Source organism: Micropterus salmoides, unplaced genomic scaffold (assembly GCF_014851395.1).
Source record: "Micropterus salmoides isolate LMB-PRFRI ecotype aquatic unplaced genomic scaffold, ASM1485139v1 Ms_hic_scaffold_9, whole genome shotgun sequence".
NCBI classification, from domain to species: domain Eukaryota; kingdom Metazoa; phylum Chordata; class Actinopteri; order Centrarchiformes; family Centrarchidae; genus Micropterus; species Micropterus salmoides.
In genome coordinates this window covers 3,381,354-3,401,988 of record NW_024044681.1, presented here as the reverse complement: position 1 = coordinate 3,401,988, position 20,635 = coordinate 3,381,354, and the positions used below count along the sequence as shown (strand labels likewise).

At 43.4% G+C, this 20,635-nt stretch overlaps 1 protein-coding gene across 2 annotated transcripts in view; it reads left to right on the top strand.

Moving 5' to 3' along the window:
- The first annotated feature begins 11,340 nt into the window (after window positions 1–11,340).
- The window catches only part of phf21b (PHD finger protein 21B), a 96,933-nt gene continuing 87,638 nt past the window's right edge, over window positions 11,341–20,635 (top strand). The window contains exons 1-2 of one of the 2 annotated variants that reach the window (XM_038709535.1): window positions 11,341–11,756; window positions 12,518–12,583. In XM_038709535.1, coding sequence (XP_038565463.1) covers window positions 11,703–11,756; window positions 12,518–12,583 — 120 coding nt within the window. In that variant the 5' untranslated portion in view covers window positions 11,341–11,702. Of the gene's footprint in view, window positions 11,757–11,808; window positions 12,199–12,517; window positions 12,584–20,635 lie in introns of those variants that run through there. The other variant, XM_038709536.1, reaches the window with a different exon arrangement.

Below are 20,635 nucleotides of genomic sequence, written 5' to 3'. Positions count from 1 at the left end.
TCCTAGCTGCTGAGGAATGTTTATAGTTAGCTGATTATGCTGCTGTTGTAGCTTAGCTTCTTGTCATGTTAGCTTAATGCTCAGCTGATTTTTTAGCATGTAGCTTAGCCATGCTAATTGTTTACTATGGATGACTGATAACTTGGCTTGCTAAAGTTATGTTAGCTTCATGCTCAGCTGATTGAATAGTTTGGATGTCCGATGATAGCATGTTATGCTAACTGTCAGGCCTCTTACAGCAGGTGAACCCCGGCTTAGGCCAGGTGATGTCTTTGTGGTGCATTAGCTCATTTCAGTCTGCTGGTAGCTAAAATGTCCACTCATGTTAGCTGCTTGCCCAGTTTGCTAATGTTAATGCTAGCTTTGCCATGCTAATGTTAACTGAGCAGCCTGTTGTGTGATTTCGGATTGGAACAAGTAGCTTATTCTTGCTAATGTTATGTTAACGTGATACTCATTGATCTTGGATTGATTTTAACGTTACCTGTTAGCTTGATGTTGGAAAACTGGAAGCTATTTTGAAATTTTAAAATAATCAAGTTTTTATACCATTTATTCTCTATGCACGTGTATTTATTTGTAATTTACTTTTTCTGTGATCAATTATTTTTATTCTTGGGTCATCTGATTATTATTTTCTGGATTAATGGATGTTTTATTATTGTTGTAAACCCAAAGATAATTTATATTTATCAGATATTCTCTTTATTAGAAAACTAATAAACCCAGCAAATATTCCCATTTTAGAAGCTGGAACCATTTTTTACCCTTTTATAAACATTGTTGTATATACATTTTAATATTTAATAATTTAATAATTACATTTTCTGTCAAATGGATGAATTGAGGAATCATTTCAAGATGACCTTTTAACCTTAAGAGAAGTTTTTGCAGTTGCTTAAATTTTTGTTTGGTCTTTCTCATGCGCTAATTTCTATATTTGATGGACGTTTCTTATGATCTTGGTGTTTATTCAGTGCTGCTACACTCATTTAATACATCACACCTCTTGTTTGTTGCTGAAGTGCTCGCGAATAGTTTATTTTCCTGTCATGTTGGTAATAATACACAGAGAAATCAAACATAATTGTTAAATGTTAGCTTGTGGAGCTCCTCAGGCCTGTTAACCATCTGATAATTATTGCTTTTCAGCTTTTAGAAATCTAATCACATGCTGCCTGACTTTTTTATTCTTCTCCTTTTTAATTCTTTGCAGCAACTTCAAAGAAATCTACCAAACAAAAGGGTGCAAAATCATGAGATATCCTTCAGCACTGGCTGCCTCCTCCGTGCTACGCTGCATGTTTCTGACACACACAAAAACACAGTGAATCATTATTATGTCAGCACATTATCTCTGCATGACAACTTCCAGCTGAACAATACATTTTTCTCCCATTCACAGCAGCAGAATGGGGCTGCAGCCGCCTTTTCTTATGTTCAGTAGCTGTTTCTTTGTGCTGGGTGCTGCAGAACTGCTCGGCTATGTGCTCGGCTGGGAGCCAGAGCCGAGACCACTCGCAGATAAAAACTTTGTGTTTATTTATTGTTGAAGTGGAAGAATATGTCAGTGAGAGAACTGGGTCACAGCCTCAGAAGAGCAACAGTTAACTCACAGAGATTGGTACTGTTTGGAAAAAGCAGCAGTCGACTGTGCTGCATCAGCCATTAGTCTGAATGAGATGTCACATAATACAGGTACCACATTAATACTCACTGTAATACTACACTGTCACCAGAGCGGCAGTAGTTTACATCCTAAAAAGGTTCTGTGGTGTTTTAGACTGTTTTAATGTGTATCCATCCTGTCAGACACCCTTTGGTTTCCATTCAGTTCAAAGTAAACATGTTACTTCATACATTTACTCCACTATTTCTCAGAGATGCACAGCATCTGGCTAGCTGTAGTTTACAGATCAAGATTTAACTCACAAGCGCTCCGATATGCTGAATATCTCTACAGGAATCATTTGTGTCAAAATTAAAATCAAACAAAAGTTATATAAAGAAAATATCTTCAGTTGCACAGTCGATACCTACAGAAAGGTACTTTATTATTAATAATACAAATGTCATTCATTCACACAAAACATATAATCAGTTTATAGATGTTTTACTTTAAAAGCAGTAATACCTCAGTGTAGAATTACTGCTACAAGTTAAAGTCCTGCATTCAAAATTTGACTAAAGCATCAAAGTATTATCAGCAATATGTACTTAAAATACCAAAAGTAAAAATACTCATTATGCAGCGTGGTCAGCATTGAGTCCTATCACATAACTTGCTTAACGGAAATATTTGAACCCATAAAACAACCTTTTCCTAAAACTAACCAAGTGGTTTAGGTGCTGGTTGGTACTTGCCGATGCTCATACATGTCATTTTGGGGAACGGTCATGTTGTTGTACTTTCCAACGGTCATTTATATTGTTTTGGGACGAGTAACCGTCGACCTGTTTTGTCGTTTAGCTATGAGGACGTGTTGAACATGACATTATACACTTACAGTTACAGGAAGGTGCCTGAACATAGATTTCAGGCTGTGGATGTGGTTTTGAAGCTCAGTGTACAGACGGAGAGCCGCCCTGTGTTCTTGTAGGTAGAGGAATGCAGTGTTCCTCTGCTCTGATCTCTGCTGCCAGCTCTCTTGGCTGACATTTATGTCAACCTCTCATAAGCCCAAAGACACAACCCTTACAAATGTCAGTGTATCTTTTCATCAGCAATGAAGGATGTCTTCCTGGCTCCGGCGCCGTCTGCCCGGTGCGACGCAGTTTGCCAACCATCCATTTGGAAGACCAAATAAAAATGTCAGAGCACCACTTCAGTGATGGAGTGTCTCTGCCGATACCGGGTCACGTTTAACTGTCAACCCCGCTGCTGCTGTTTGTACCACACGTGTTCAGATTAACACTACAAAACACACAAATGCTCTGCGGCAGATATTTCTACCAGCAGGTGAAAGAAGCGCTGTATTGACACGATGAGAAGGTTAATGTTTGAAGATTAGCACGCCGCCTTTTCTCTCCCTCCATATTAATTTATCTTTTAGACTATGCTGTTCTATCCCCTCTTAATTATACTGCAGCATAGAACAGAGGATATTCAGGACAAATAATGAAAGACCTGCTAATCTCTAACCCTGTGGCTTATCATCGCTCACTAAGAGCCGCCCGTCAATACGGACAATCTACTTCCTCGCAGAGCTGTGTTTCTGCTTCCTGCCTCTCAGACTACTTTAACAGAAACTGGAATATTTTTTATTAATCAATTAAAAGTTTAAAAGTGCTCCGAAAAATGGATCAATTTTATTGGCCACATACAAATTAACACCCTAATCAGGAGCAGTGAAAATGGGCAGAGCTAATCCGAGACCATGTGAGATAAAGACCATGTGATTGAAAGCTCGAGAACAGTTATTAGACTGACCTTGAGGCGAGATTGTTTTCTTAACTCAAGGTTCAGTTTTGGGCGCTTTACAATAAAATGAATCCAGGTTTAACTTCAGGAGCGCTGACACGGACCGGCGGCAGATGGCGTGTCACTCTTGTCACTCTTGTTCTAGTGGCAGGGCTGGAAACTAAGTACATTTACTGAGATACTTCTAATACACTGGAGGGTGTTCATGCTAAGTTATACTTTTACTCCACCACATTTATCAGGTACATGTAGTTCCTCCACACAAGATTTACCTTTCTTGACAATATATATTTTAAGGGGTCCGAGTGAGCTGGGGGCCACGCTGCTTTGCATTTCTTCCGTCTTCTTCCTTTTTATTCTTCCGTCAGTAAAAGTCAGACTGCAGCGTGGACTGTTGACATTATGTAAGTGGAATTTACAGGGCTGGTACAGACGCCTGCAAACAATGACACAAGTCAACCAGCAGGTGGCGCTATAATCGAAGTAAACGCGTTTTGGCTCGTAACTCCCACACAACACGTGGCGCCTTCAAAAACCCTATCCACCTGTTCCCTGATGTGATATAGGCCACGCCCATTTTTGCCTATAATTTCTTTCCACGAAATCACGAAATATGCGAAAGCTACTTTCTCAAACTCCTCCTAGGCAGAGTCTGATCTGCACACAGACTCCATGGATCCTCATGATCAAAAGATATTATAAGAATTTTGATAGTCCAATAAATGCCCACGTTTTAACGAAACAAAACTGGGACCAGTACTTTCCCATGCTCCAGCGAGGCTCTCTGCAAAATGTGCCGCCCATCGGCCACTAGATGGCGCTTTTGTTGCAAAATCATGAAATATGCGAAACATACTGTTTCAAACTCCTCCTAGATGGAAACTATGCAAGTGGAATCGATCTACCGTCATAAAAGTAACTAAAAGAATTTTTATGATCCAAAAAAAAAGCCCAAGTATTAAAGAAACCATTTCCTGTACGTTAAGTTCGAAACAGGAAGCGATGTCATCAACTCCCCCAAGGTCGGCGTCCATCGGCCACTTTTTTTGCAAAATCACGGAATGTGCTAAAATAATTTTTCCAAACTTGTCTTACTGGATTAAGCAAGCGTTTACAAATCTCTGTGCTGCTCTCCACCTGCCACTTGAGTCATGCCAAAGTCCTTATAGGCCTGTCCCACCACTCGGCAGCCATCTTGGTAACGCCTCCGGGTAGTTGTTTCGGACTACCAAGACCAGGTCCCTCTCTGACTGAACGGGCAGAGAGCCAGAACTGCACCTTTACTGGCCACCGGGACATAAAACCTGCATCTTTAGAATCAGCAAGAAAATCTGTTATAACAGCTAAAAAACTTTGATGACTTTGCCTCAAAATCAGGTTTAAAAACTCTATTTTACTGACAGTCTGGCACTGAACAAGGATTTCACTTAATTTCGTTGTATTGTTACAATGACAATAAAGATATTCTATTCTATTCTTCTCGGGATAACCGGCATCTTTGGCGTTACAGGCTTTCACTGTACAGAAGAAGTTGCCTTGTCTTATAAAACACAACAATGATTAAGATCAGCTGTACTGCAGCCAGCTACCTGTTACTGCATCAATATTAATAATCTATAAGAAGCTGCAGAGTGAGTACTTTTACTATTAGACTTTTACTTTTACTATTCACTCAGTGTGGTATTGCTCGATAAGATCTGAATGTTGTTCGTCACTGTTGGTTTTTGGCATGCCGCTGTGGTTTGACTGGCTTGTGAAGCTTATAAACGTATCTTAGACTCACCAACAGTCAGCAGTAAAGAATCAACAAAAGCTCCTGCGGAGCAGAATGTGACGCGCTGCAAACACTGACATGTTACCAGCAGTTTTTTCTTGTGCCATTACAGCAGCAGCATACTAATAGTCTTCTGGTTAAAGTTAAAGTACTACTTTCACTGTGCATCTCTCCACTACGAGTAAAAGACCTGCCTTCAAAACCAAATACCAAAAGTATGTTGTAGGTGTTACCCGGCCAGACCCAGAATAAACCGACAGACTGCTGGACCAAAAACAGAGCTTTTATTGACAATGCATGAAATTAAAGACTCGTCTCTATTCATGGAGGAGGAAGTAAGGGAGTTTCAACAGGAGGCCTGAACTCAGGCCATAATAAAGGAGGGATACAGTTAGTACATAAATCATTAAGCAAAGAAAATAAACAATGAGGGGCTGGACTGTCAGGGAGGCAACGTTTGCACAGAAAGAGGAAACGGTCAGAGACTTTGGAGGCAAATTATGAATAAACCACCAGTTCCTGCAGCAGCTTATTACCACCTGTATTTGTATTTATTTTTTGTTAGACCTCTAGCAGCAGAAGAAGTCAGGTGACGTATTTAAAGAGCGACAAAATCCATTTAAGGAGCCGGTGGACTTTCAGTCAGAATAAAATAGAATAACCTTTATTGTCATTGTCACTCTTTAAAAACCATACAAGGAAATTTAAAGTGCCAAATTCACTAATAAATATAAAAGCATTCATTTTGTGTGTCTGAGTCCATTTAAGGTACGTGTTGCGTAAAGGAAGAAGCTTGACTGAGTCTGGGTTTGAGTGATCTGTAGGCGTCCTGATGGGCAGCAAGTCAAGCAGATGGTGTCCTGGGTGAGTACAGTCTCTGGTGAAGGCTGAAGCTCTGCTGAGCTCCAGAAACAGGCCGTGACCACCGTGTCACGTGACCTAGGTGGTTATTTTAACCCAAACCACCATCGTTTCCTAAACCTGACCAAGTGGTTTTGTTGCCTGAATCTAACTGAACTACGATCGTTTCACAACGTGTCAAACATCACATGACTTACGTAACGTACGTAATGTCCAGTACGCCTTTGACGTTCTTTCACACGGTCTCCTGAGCGAAGGTCATAAACTCACGTCTCCTGACTTCACTAGAGGTCGCGGCCTAACAAAAGACCCAAACATGGGAGGTAATAAGCTGCTGCTCGCTCTTGGATGTTGTGCCTTAGCAACCACGAGGTTTAGTTACACCTTCACCAAACACGAAGAATCTAACAAATAAAATCAAACTTTTAAACCCATTTGATAAAAAGGGAGCTCCAAACAAAGGCCGGCCTCAGCTGCTCTCTCAGGTGTGCAGGCAGAAACGCCCAGGTGAGCTTCCCGCCTCCTTTCCACATGAGTAGCATCAGCAACATGTACTTAAAGTAAAACTTGCGTTTCTGTAGCCAGCGGAGCAGCCGGCTGTACGTCATTTGTTTTCCAAATATTCCTCATTAAACATTTCCTGAGAGTGACGACCCAGGCCGGGTCCAGGACCGGCCAGGCTTCACTGGGTTTTGCCAGTACTGACAGATGGCCGGTCCAGGCCTGGCCCGAGGTAGACTATAAGATAAAACTAACGTCCAGCTGATATCAAATCTGTTTGACTTCCTGCCTGGCTTCCTCTGACCGTACTGTAAAAGAAGATAATTGAAAATGAAAATCAATCTATTGAAAAGTGACTTTAATGAATAAAAGACAGTAGCTGCCACGTTCTGCTACTTTTAGTCATACCGCATGGTCTTCATCAGCACAGATCATGTGACTGAAAGAGACACATCATTCACCTCCCTTCTCGTACTTCACTGGTTTCTGTGAATCAGTATTTATGCATCAAAAATTATAATTCAACAAAACAATAGATATTATTCTGAGTATAGTTTTTTTATTTTTAAGTATATTCTGATACTAACGCTTTTCTACTTTTACTTAAAGATTTTGACATTTATTTGTAACACAGTATTTCTACAGTGTAGTATTACTTGTTGTACTTCTTCCACCACCACTGCTGTGTTGTTATTATTACAGACATCACAATTAAGATGCAGACGGACGGGACTTCATGTGGGATGAATTAGCTGGTCATTGATGTTGTATCATTTATTAATAAATGCCTTTTTGCTTACATATCACAGTACAGAAAGATAGTGTGTATTCATAGATATAGAGATATAGAGATATAGAGATATATAGATATATATAGATATAGATATATAGATATAGATATGATAGTAAGTACACAAATCTGATCATGTTAAATCTTCTTCAGTCTTGACATTTCAAGTACACTATATAGCCAAAAGTATGTGGTGTGGTGGACAAAGTATTCAGATCCTTTACTTTAGTAAAAGTACTAATACAACACTGTAAAAATACTCTGTTACAAGTAAAAGTCCTGCATTGAAAATGTTACTGCAGTAAAAGTAAGTGAGTATAATCAAGAAAATGTACTTTAAGTAATGAAAGTAAAAGTACTCACTGTCCTGTGACTCTTGTACTTTTATATATTAGATTAGATTCTTCCTCCTCATTAATGTAAAGCAGGATTTTCCTGCTCTGATTGTTGAGGCTCATTTAAAGTATTTAGTATCAGAGTGCAGCTAATGATTCTTTTCATTCTGGATGAATCTGCTGATTATTTTCTCCATTAATCAAATTTTCAAATGGTGAATGTTTTTGTTTAGTCCAACCAACAGTACAAAGCTCAACATTATTACAAATGAATTAAAATAATTAAAAGGAAAAGCAGCAAATGTTCACATGTGAAACTATCAGAGTTGTTGCCAGGTTATTTCACTGTCAGTCTAATAATCCTGTCAGCTGTACTTGTAGAAACTGTTTAATTTACAACAAACATCATATTTTATAAACTCTTTTTAAAGTAACTGAAGCTGTCAGATAAATGTAGTGAAGTATAAAGTACAACATCTCCCTCTGACATGGAGGACAAGTAGATGAAAAGAAAATACTCCAGTACAAGTACCTCAAATTTGTACAGTACTTGAGTAAATATAGAATACTTAGTTATTGAAAGCCTGAAACTGTATAGCAGTTTATTCAGAAAAGCTGTGCTGCCACAAACAAACAACAAGGTAATATATAATGAATCCTGTGAAATGTAATTAAACAGAAACTACAATCCAACTATGGTAATCAGATAAATAGAAAGGGGGGGGGGGTTGACAGCCCACAGACACTGGGGTGAGCAGCAGCTACATCTCATGTCTGAAGCTTAAAACCCGGCAGCTTGGACTCGGAAGCCGCCACAGAGAGAAGACTTCAAGAGTTTCACCGCTGAGCCGTGAAATGAAAAGTAGCAGCTGATGTAGCAGCAGACCTGGCCGGGTGGGGGAGGGTATCAGCGGGCATGCGGGCACCGGAGGGGGGAGGCAGGGAGGGAGGGAGGGAGGACTTTCTGTCAACGCTGCAAGCTTGACTACAACTTTACTGTGAGGCTGCATGCAGGATTTAGGCCTGTGTTTGTGGATGTCGGCTCGGGGCGCGTTCCCCTCGGAGACGACTGTTGTATTATTAAACAGAGTGGAGTGAAGCTGGAGGCCGCAGGGGCCCCCGACGTGAAGAAAAAGCTCCGCAGCAGCGTCCAAACTGAGCGGCTGCCTCTGTCCATGGTGCTGCTTTCTGCTCCACCGGCCAGAATCCTGACTCTGAACATTTAAACACACACAGTCGCTGTTTTATGTTCATAAACGCCTCGTTTGTGCTTAAAACTGCGGCGAAGTTGTTCGCTGTCGAGTTAAAACCATCTCTGCTCTTCATCAACTCTCCGATCACATACTCCAACGCGAAGCCCCGCCCCCAGCACCCCCGAGTCCCCCTTCTGCTGATTGGTTCCCCCTCCTGTCCCTCCGCGTTCGCAACTCCCGATTGGCCAGCCCTTCCCTCCCCCTCTCGTCCCTCGCGCGCTGAAGCAGCAGCTTGGGCCAATAGCGGCTCGGCTTGTGTCCAAGGGGCGGGAGGAGGAGGCGGCGGGGTCAGACTGACAGAAATGGGGGAAAGAGGCAGGATTTCTGCGAACAAACTGCACGTTTGGCCTCTTTGTGTTTGAACTACAAGCAGGCAGCTTTGGCTGGAGGCTTCATGTGTATCGACATATTTTATAGCCTGTAATCCCGCACATTGTCCTTGTCTGTCTCACTTAGCTCTGATTGTAGCTGCTGCTGCTGCTGCTGCTGCCATTTTTGCTCTTCTTGTCAATGCTGGACTCCACAGATGAAACATGTTAGATGTGAAACCTCAGCCCCTTTTCAGCCTCTGAACAACTAAACTCCCTTCAGACTAGTTCAGGAATAATCGTTATAGTTAGATTAGAAGTTTGGAAGTGAATACACAACACATGCTGGATAATTTATAAGGCAATAATTTCACAACATTTTATAAACTAAACCAAACGATTAATTGAGAAAATGAATAAAAGATGAGATGATCCTTACTAGCAGCCCAATTTTAACAAATTATTTCAGATTTGGTTGAAATCTGAGGACAAGTAAATGTTAAATAAGGCAAGTCAACATTTACACTTGTAATGAAAAAAAGGTATTGATAATCTAGCATGGCACTGATAATTGTTATTCAAGGTATGGACCCTGGAAATGGCTTTAAAGACCCTTGGGCCTTGGGTATCATTTCAAAGCCTATATATGTGTGTGTGGAGTAACAACGGGCCTGTGGGGCATAACAGCAGCGATCAATATGACTTGCAGAACCAGGATGTTTTTAGGTATTGGCAAGAAATCAAATATTACTTTGAAAAAGAGAAAAGTCCAGATTTCCCATGAGAACCAAATAAAGGCAGAACATGTCAGGGTTGGAGGTTTGGTGATGGGAAGAGGAATCTGTATATAAACATAAAACAGCTGATGGAAATATTCAAACGTTATCTCGAATAACATGCAGCCACATGTAGTTATGATATTTCTGTGTAAACATTGTGAAAAATAGCATATGCAGTGATTTAGCAGCATAACAGGGAAATACCTCATCACAGCACTTTATTTTATTACAGCCCATTGCAAACAGATGCTATGCAACATTATTCAAACTCACCTAACTTTATTTAAAACTCTGAAGGACAATATATATCAGATATGTCATACAGCACATTAATAACACACTCAGTAACTTAACATCACCGGAAAATGGGCAGTCCAAAGCACTGTATATGTTCACCACATGTAAGATTCATTTTGCTTTTGTATGATTACAAATATTATTGTATGATTATTATAACATGTGGTTGGTATTCTTGCGTGGCTGCTTATTTTAAAAGGTTAAGTATAAGTCTTGATGATTCCTCTACTTTATTTTTTAGCTCTGTAGTTCCACCATCTTTCTGTTTTCTTGTATAGTAAAATTTTTATCATAAAGTTGTATGATTTTATATATGGTTGAAATTCTTGTGTGGCTCCTCATACTAAAAATAGTTCTGATGATTCCTTTACTTTATTTTTTTTTTAGCTCTGTAGTTCCACCATCTTTGTGTAGCTTTATTAGTGATAATAGAGAGTAAGTAGTTTAACAGCAATAATATGAGTATTTTATCAGACAGTTGTATGATTTGTATGTGGTTGAAATTCTTGTGTGGCTCCTCATACTAAAAATAGTTCTGATGATTCCTCTAATTTATTTTTTAGCTCTGTAGTTCCACCATCTTTGTGTAGCTTTATTAGTGATAAGTAGTTTAACAGCAATAATATGAGTATTTTATCAGACAGTTGTATGATTTGTATGTGGTTGGTCTTGTCGTGTGGCTCCTTATACAAATAAATAAATAAAAATAATGTAGTTTTATATTTGTGTAGTTTTATTGTGGGCTATAGTATTAATGTGAGTTCATCAGAAAGTGGAATGTGTTGTATATGTGACTGTTTATTCTATAAATAAATGATTGTATTGTTTGAGCTCTATAACATCTATGTGCAGTTTCATTATATGGTCATAGTGATAATAAATCTATATTTTTAATCAGAAATACTGTGTTGAAGTAGTTGAAGCTCCCCTGGCTCACTGCGCATGCCCGATAAGTGGGGGGGTTCTGCTCTCTCTGCTCCATCCGGGAACTTCAGAATTACCATTGACAGCCGAAGCGCAACTTTTCCCCAGGCAAAGTGAAATCAAGCCGCGGACTCGGACAAAATATAGTTCCCGCATTTCAACTTAAAATTATCGAAAGAAAAGCGAACCGGCTCCCCCGTCGGACCCCTCGACGTTCGGCCGTAATCCGGAGAGCAGCCTAGCGGCGCCCGAGCTCTCCCCGCCCGGTTTGGAGCACTTTTGAAGACGGGCGGAAAGTGTGTGATGAGTCCTAGCCTGTAAAAAGAAGCGAGAACTTGCTTTGCAGCCCGAGTAGTTCTTCTTTCAATTGTTATTGTCGCTTTTAAAAAATCTTTAATTCACTTAAACTTCGTCTCGGCCGCGTCGAAAGTGGGAGAAAAGTGCTTTTCCGGTCGGAACATGGAACTACAAGGCCTGCAAGAGGCGTTGAAAGTAGAAATCCAATGTCATCAGGTAAATGAAACATCGTGTTATTCTACCCTTGTTGGTGTTGTGAGCAAGTGAGAGCAGCAGGAGGAGGGAAAGATGTGAAGGGATGAGAGGTTAACACTCCGAGGGAAGAACTATGCGACATGTCGCTTAATACGTCCACCGGCGACACACAGCCTCCACCTCCAGGTCCGGTATTAAGTGTACTTTTCTCAGGACTTTTAGCTAATTGTCGTGGGTGTTTTTTCTGCGAGCAACAGTAAATGTTGGAGCGGTAATGCGGTGGTGCTGTGTGGCGATCAGGACGCGACCTGAATATTTATGAGGTGCAAGAAACTGGTGGTGGCTTAATAGCATCGCCGCTTTGTTCCTCCCTCACATACTAACTTGAAGACACTTTTTCTAATTCCCATTTCACCCCTCCATCGTTTGCAAACTAGTTGCACAGATGAAGCAAGACCCACAGGTAAACCTCATATATATGTATTATTATTATTATTATTATTCCCTTTGAAAGCTGTGACGATCCGGGCCGGATTGGGGAGTGTTGCGAGAAACTTTATCAGCATAAATCTCTTTTCCTCCTTCTCCCCTTTTAACAATCAGCAGTTAGCTCAGCAGTTAGCTGCCGCCTGCCTGATATTTATTCACCTTGGCAGCTTTTAGCTTCACCATCATGGTGACTTTGCTGGAAAAATCCAGTCATGTATGTGGCGTGAAGTTTCATTGTGTGTGTCAAAATAATTACGATTTACACTGACTGTGTTTTCTGTGTTTGATTGTAGGACGGAGAGCTTAAGAGACAGCTACACGACAGGCAAACAAGAATAACAGCCCTGAGCGATAAACAAGTAAGACCCGACGTGTGTCGCTTTTGAGGATTTGTTTTTCTGAGGAAGCTTTTTTTCCTCCCGGTACAAGTAGCCGTTAACAACATGGTGGACTGTTTTTAAAAAGCCCTTTTGTGTTCGGGCACGGCTGGCTCGACCCGCCGGGGCTTCGTCCCGGTTCTTGTCTCGGCCACTCAAAGTTGTGTAATGTTGGAGGAGAAAAAAAAAAAAAAAAATTTAGCGTCCATTTTGAGTAGGTCGACATGTTTCTGGAGAGTAACGGCTAATAAAGGAGCAGCTAACTATCCGGCTCACACTTTTTATTTACTGGGGAGACGCACAACGTGATCGCTGTTGAAGTTTAGTCGGTTAAAGTAGCCGTTTGTGCCGTTTTGGAGCTTCTTCTCACCGTCTTTCACGCCGTTAAACACCCGGTTGTGTTACTTTATACTTCTTCTTCTAGTCTGGTGGTATTATTTCTGCTCGGTCACGTGACGGCGGCGGGCGCGTTTGATTGGCTCATGATTACGCTTTCACTTTTTCCTTTACTACATTTTATAGCGATGGCAAACGGCGTCCTGCGGTAACTTTTAGAAAAAGGATGCTGCGGGGATCCGGGTCGCAGGCTGCTCGTCTGGATGCTGCGGTGTTTCAGCACCGCGGCCAGCTCCTCCGCGCGGGCTGCACCGCCCCGCCGGTCGGTCCCAGCCCCGAGAGCGGAGCACACAACTTCCCCACGTTAGCGACGAGAGGAATTCAAGGAAAAATGGGTCGATTTTTATTTAACCACTCGCTGTTTTTGGGTTGTGTTTTTAATTGTTGGACGTGTGTTTACCCGCTCCCCTCCCTTTGCTCGACTTTAATCGATCCCGTTTCCTGTGGAATGCAGTTTGTAAGCACTTGGAGGAGGCTTGATTTGTTGCAGCCACAGTTTAAACACATTAAACTTGCTGTATGTTAAATAATAGCAAGACACCCAGCTGTTAGTCGGAGCCCTGCATCCTGAATCTCTCGTTGTTTGTGCTACAGTCAGTGTGTTTTCTTCTTCTTCTGCTCTCAGTTTTGGTAGTGGAAGCTTCCATTTTGAGAGAGAAGGGGGTGGTTTCTCCCCCCCCCCCACTCTTAACATGGAGAGGAAAAAAGTCTGCAGAGTTTCATGCAGGAGGAGGAGGAGGAGGGGGGATGGGCCCCATTCATGCCTAACATTACCATTTTGATTGCTTTGATGCTGTTTTTGGTTTGGCGGGGGGGAGGGGTAGGCAGGGAAACGAGAGACAGGAAGCCCAGTCAGCACTGCACGGCGATGTTTTTAATCACAACACACTATACACTGATTTCTCTTCTTCTTCTTCCTCTGCACATGTATGAACCTGCTGCCCCCCCCCCCCCCCCCCCTATTGAATTATACATCCACACTTGTTCCAATAGAGATTTTGTTTAATGATGAGCTGTGCTGAAAAACTAACGCACACTTTTGAGGCTGAGTCAACATTTGAAATAAACTCGCCTTGAACTTTTAAGCTGCAAAGAGAGGCGACATAACTGCACACGTGTTTATCGTGTGCCAGGACGGTGAAACATGTCTCCGGGCTGGAGGGAAAGCCTGGAGGTCATTTCATGGTCACAGTTTGAGGCCTGGAGTTTTATTCACCAGAGAGGGAGGCGACGTAAGAAGGCTTTAATTTGAGAGTTTCAGAGCGCGGTGGTGTCTTCAGCGTCCATGTTGTGAATGACAACTTGTTTTAATAACACCTTGTTTTTGCGTTCAGCAGGGGGGGGGTGACTGATGTAGATGCAAACGAGGAATCATCAGAAAATAAAAATACCTGCTAAACAGACGAGGTGCATTCATGAACCTGACTGCAGTTTGTACTCTCCTCCTCGTTTATTATGATTCAGCATCAAGGCCTCTCTCTTTCTCTCTCCCTCCTCTACAACATCTGCATCCACTGCCTGTATCCTTGATAGCCGTGTTTCTGGGCCTTGAAGAAGAAGAATGGATTCATTGATTTCTTTTTTCACCCTGCTCCACTTGCTCTCTGTTGCATCATGGCATCCGTTTTTTCCCCGACTTGTCAGGTAGAGACGAGTTGTTTTTCGCTCCCCGTAGACAGTTCTGCTCCTCTTACTGTCTTTTTAAAAATGTTTTATTTCTTTAAAGCAGATCGTCATCGAGCAGGGGTGTTTGGAGAAAGCAGATCGTTGTCTTGAAAACGGTCGAGTCGAGCATTTGGTTCTTATTAAATTTCTGCAGTAAAGTTGTCTAAAATCAGTTTAGAGACGTCTTACGTTTTACCTGAAACCGCCGCTGTGTGACGTGAAAGACTTCTAATGACCGGTGGTCATATAGAAGACGCACGCTGTTTAAAGTTGCACGCAGGTGAACAGCACTAAAGCAAAGTGAAAATAAGAACGCTCTCTCAAGCAGTGACAGGAGGAGAGGAGCTGTAGTGAAAACCGTCGGAGGCTGGTGTTGGCGTGGAGCTGCAGACTGGAGCTCGGGGTCAGGAATGCAGGCGTCTGATTGGTGCTGTGACAGCCCCTGCTATTGGACGGCACGGAGAGGAAAGGGCGGGTCGAGAGTACGCTCGCAAGTTTAAAGTAAATGGTTTAAATCAGCTTTGCTCTAATGAGAAAACGGTGCGTTTCTGGATGGTTGGATATCCGGGACTGGGCTTTATTTAAAGGTCATGACTAACGCCGTGTGTCCCAGTTGCATACTGTTTACTGAGCATGTAAAGTACACACCATGTACTAATATTGTGCCTGTCGGAACACAACAGGAAGTCTCTCCAGGTTTTCACAGGCCCATTTTGGGATTTTGCATCAGCTTTTCTAAAAAATGGGAATAAAGTTCTTCTGCTAGTGACTGAAACCTGCACAGGAAGATGTGATTCTTTGGAAATTTAGAATTCTAGTTGGATAATAATTGACACTAGACTTTTTCATTCCTAAACGGCGTTCGTAAATCTCACACAGCTCGGTGTAACGCAGACAAAACTGCAGCAACCTCGCCTCTGACCGCACGGCGCTTGTTGACCCGGATGCAGAAGATTTGTCGTAGGACAACGTTTGGCAGAGCTCAGATTTGTTTGAAGCTGAACTCGCGGAGCTTTGTTGAATTTGTGTTGAAAGTCAGGATGACTGACGAGGACAAACCAGTGGGATGGCACATAACTGGAAAAGTGACCTTGTGCAGTTCCAGTTTTTCTACGGCCAGACGCAGAATTCACACGTCAGAATTAAATATATTTAGCTCGAGTGTGCTGAGGAGTCGGGAGGTTACACCACGTGTGTTCACTGAATAACAAAAGCAGAGATTAGCTGCAGGATGGAGGTGTCATGTGATGGTGCTTTAGCAGTAAATAACAACCGTGTCCTCGTCTCCTCACTCTAATTGTGACTAGATGCACTTTGCAGTTACTCTTTATGTCCGCGCTTGTGTTTCCCTGCACGTTCACCTCGTCTTAACACAAACTGCTGTTGAAAATATGTTTGTTTCCTGAGCTGCTGCGTCAGTTTCATCCAGATGTGAGCAGCTGCTCTGTTTCCTTTTTGCCCTTTTCCTGTCCTCAGTGTCCAGGCGCTGTGGTGAGCTGGTGAATGTAGTTCAGGAGCTCAGGGATCAGATTGTGGAGTGTTTTAGCGAGACGAGGCGGCTCCCCGATTCGGCTTTTCTGTGTCTGGATTTTACGAATGGTTAAATATTCTGCTGTGGATGCAGAGCGGCCGCTTGTTCGACGCTGCTCAGAGTTCATGTAGCTCCTCGTGGAGGAGTGAATCAGATGAAGCTCAGAGCTGAAGTTTGACCTCTGCCTGCAGTTTCACAGCTGTTGCTGGAGCTTTGGAGTTGGTGATTGTGTAATAAAGTGATTTACATGGTTTAGGTTTGAGTCCCGGGGCCCCAGGTTTTGCTGTGTGCTAGTTGGATTAAACATTTATTTAGGTGCAACATATAAACTTAATGAAAGTCTCCCAATTTTGGGTTTTGAGCTTCAGGCCAGCTTAAAGTGCTGCACACTCCCAGACACAATTAAATTAGCACAAACCAGTAAGCCCGCAGCTTTCAGGGCCCCTGGAGCTCCTGGGGCCCGGCCAGTTGCTTGGTTAGTAATCCAGCCCTGTTTCATAGCTGTGAACATTTTGGTTTTGTAGTGAGCAGCATAGCGCAGTGCTGAGATCATGAAATCATCAGTGGAAACGCTGAACGCTGCTCAGACTGGACTCTTATGTACCAGTGATTCTGCTCTGCAGTGAGTGCTGCGCCGAAATATTACTTTCACTGTCGTTAATTCTTTTAATTTTATCTAGTAAAATGTGAGAAAATTATGAAAAATGTCGGTCACTGTTTCCAAAAGCCCAAGATGGCGTCCTCAGATGTCTCATTTTGTCCAAAAGCCATATCCGCTCAGGGTGGACATGTGTTCACATCTTTGATCCAGTTCCTGCGTCTTATCCAGGTGAGATTATTAATTGTATGCTGGTGATGTACTGAAAACGTGGTTCAGTCTGCTTCCTTTGGGCGGTGTGGTTGAAACACGTATTACTTTGTCTTATAAAGTCTTTTAACTCTGCAGCAGCTGCTGTTTGTTCTCTTCCGGCTCTGCAGGTGACATTAAAACTCCTACAGAAACGGTTTCCAGTCCAGCTAAAAGCCGTTTAAAGGCACGCTCTCTCTTTTTTTCTGCACTCATTTTCTTTTTACACGTACATTAGTCGGCGAGGGTCATCGCTTTGTGTCACACATCAGCTCTGCTCAGTAATTGGACGTTTGAGAGGCTGGAGAAGCTGTTGGTCGCCTGTGGTGGGAGACGGCGAGGCCGGACGCTCCCTCCCTGCCCGTCCTCGGCCTCCTCCTGCTGGGCCGGGGTAAAGGTGGTCACACCTGACCGGGTATAGACAGAAGAGAGAGCCGGCGAGCGGGCGAACTTTCCCAGCGACTCAAACCAAACTCGCGCTAATCCCAGGGCAGCTCATTACAGGCTCCTGCAGGGCTGATTAAACCAGGGGGAGGTTTAGGGATTTCTGCCGGACTAAGTCGTGGTTTTAGGGAGCAGATTGGTGTAAAGGACCCGGGTTCCCTCCAGACTCTCGCACAGCTTTCCTTCTGGAGGCCGATCTACATGTTGAAACAACTTTCTCCCTGCTTTCTTTCTTCTTTTGTCTCTAAACTCAAGAAGCTTTAACTGGATAATTACTGGACCTGCATTGTCCTCGCTGTGTCTTCCAGTCTGCAGGATGTTCACAGTGGAAAAAGAGAAAGGTAGACTGTGTATTTAATGTCCCACAATGCAACACACAGCAGCAATCACAGTACAGGACTCTGCCACAGACTGTGTATGAGGAGTGGACGTGTCCTCCATGACGTCTCACTAAATGTGAGCTAAATTATGAACGTTCATATTCAGACAAGTTTGCACAATAATTATTAGACACCAGGGACGTCACGAGAACCGATACTTTGGTACCAAGCCCATACCAAAATTCTGAAAACATGTCGGTACTTGTTTTGCCACAAGGCCGAGATCCAACACATGGAAGATGGCGACGAGTGCGGCTGCAGCTCCGCCGTCCTGTCAGGAAACCGGCTGTTTTCACGGCGGTTTCCTTCAACAGCTCCGGGTCAAAGCCTGGATTTCTCCCAGTTCTGGATCTGTTGGAGAGCCGATTCAAGCAGACGTTTCACAGTCTGATCGCCTGAAAATCACCAAAGGTGACGACGCAGCTTGTCTGTCCGACGCTCCTGTTCCTGTGGGAGGAGTTAGGGAGCGTCCATTTCAGTCACCAATAACCAATATAATAGAACGTAGAAATCTCAAACCACTGCCGGTATAGATGGTGACCCACCTTAAAACTCGTCAAGCTTTAATTTATTAAGGTATTGCAATCGCTGAGGAAAGTTCACACGGTTTTGCGTTGTGTGCAGAACGCCGGTGACTGAGGCGGAGCAGCCACAGTTTGAACCGAAAACTGTAGTTCAAACATGCCTGTTCAAAGTCGGCCTCTGCAGTTTCAACAACCCTGCCTCTGATTGGTTAGTGCACGTTGCCTCCGTTGGTTAGGGTTAGCCAATCGGAGGCAGAGCGGGGGGGCAGGACTCGACACGAAGCTGGAGTACGTCAAATGAGAGCAGTGGAAAGTCGTGTGCTGCGCTGCTGTGGATGTAAACACGTCCTGTAGAGAAAAACTGTGTCTTTAAATGTTCACGAGACAAATGGAGGTGTGTTGAGGGGGAGGGGCCAGCCAAAGGGCGCCCACACATCACTGTCCGGTCTCAGAGGACTCTAAATATGCCCCCCTTTTTGTCCTGGTGCTCTTCAGGCTGCAGCCACTCGCCCCCTCTTTTTGTTTGCAGGCTCTTTTTAATCATCACTGGGAGGCACGTTCGGCTTTAATTAAGAGCAACGTAGCAGGAAACCCCGCGATGACTCCTCCTGAGGGAGGCAGCAGCTTTACTCCTTCACTCTGCTGGCTCAGACCTGCACATGTGACGCCTCCTCTCCAGACGGCTCTGTACGGTGGTTTTGTTTTTGGGGTTAAAAAGGTCGAGCCTGTCTGGCAGCTCGGAGGAGATCGCCAGGGTGTCGCATTAAGCCGCGTTATCTTCAGTCGGACTGCGATGGAGTCCTGGAGTTAGTCTGAAACTGCCTGGAGGGAAGGACAGAAGTTATGAAATTGCAAAACTTTAAAGGAAGAGTCTGACATTTGAGGAACTCCTGATGCTGTTTTAGAGACGAGAAGATGGAAACCTGTTTCCTCTCAGTGAAGAGGTCTGTTAAGCCAATAAAACTCCTGCACTTCTCTTGATTTCTTGCAGACTTAAACTAAAAGTATTTAGTGTTTACTGACCTGAGGAGCAGGGCTGAGACCAGATCTCCTGCCAGAGGGTCTGAAGTTTGGTTACTTTTCAGGTAATCGTTTTCAGTTGCGTGTAAAGACCTTCCATGATGAATTCAGACACCGCGGGGCCTCTTATGTGGACGTCGCCATGTTTGTTTCTACAGTAGCCCAAAACGGACAAACTGCTCCGCAGAGCGCGTTTCGTCACTACGTTAAATACGTCCAAAGAAGAAGAAGTCACCTGGTTCGTTAGTGAAGTGTATTATTTAGCTCAGGGCCACCGTAGCTTCTCCTGCTCTGATGGTGCGTTCATGTGGTGTCGGAATAATCAGTATCTTTTCTTCCTCCTTACATTTTATTGCAAAAACAGAAATAAAGTGTCCGTTGGGGCGTAAAGAAATACACCGAACTTTCGTACGTTCAAAATCACGTATTGCATATCAGTATTTTGCAAACATGTCGTCTGTACTGTGGTTCTGACGGCCAGTTTGCAGTCCACGTGGAGTGAACTGGATGCCTGTGTGGTGGTTACACGCCCTCTCTGTAGCAGCGTCCATGTTGATTCCACATTCGGACTTAAGAGCACATGAACGCACTCGGAAGAACGACTTCCGAGTGCGTTCATGTGCTTTATAAATAAACTTCAGTCAGTGAATAGATGACAGGAACCGAAGGAGACGCCGGACTCACTGCGAACAGTCATATGAAATGTTGCTTGGATATTTTGCAGCGTCGTTAGGAAGCCCGGAGTCCGGAACAGGTTGCAGATCAGCCGCCGCAGACTCAAACCCGGCCTTCCTCTCTTCCTGCTATCCAGGCCCGGTTTGTCTCATCCTGCGGGTCGTGGATCCGTGTGACGGCTTCCCATTAGCGAACAGCAAACAGTCGTTTCCAGAGACTCACAGAAAAGTGCTGATGCAGCTCGGCCGGCGGGCAGAGGGAGCAGAAAGGCGGCGATGAATTAACCCGTGTTGACTGCCACGCTGCTGCTGCTGCTCTCTCTACAGCGCTGTCATCTTTCTCCACACAGCAACAGAGTGTAATGTAAAGCAGGAGCAGCAGTAAATCTGTTTTTACCCTCTGAGGAAGATCATAACTCACTTTCTGCAGAAAATACTAAAACCAGTACATAACTCAGGCGTTTATTAAAGGCCTACCAAACCAGAACATTACATTTCACACATTAGATTTACATATCATTTCTGTTTACCACCGTGAGGCCTCAGAAATACT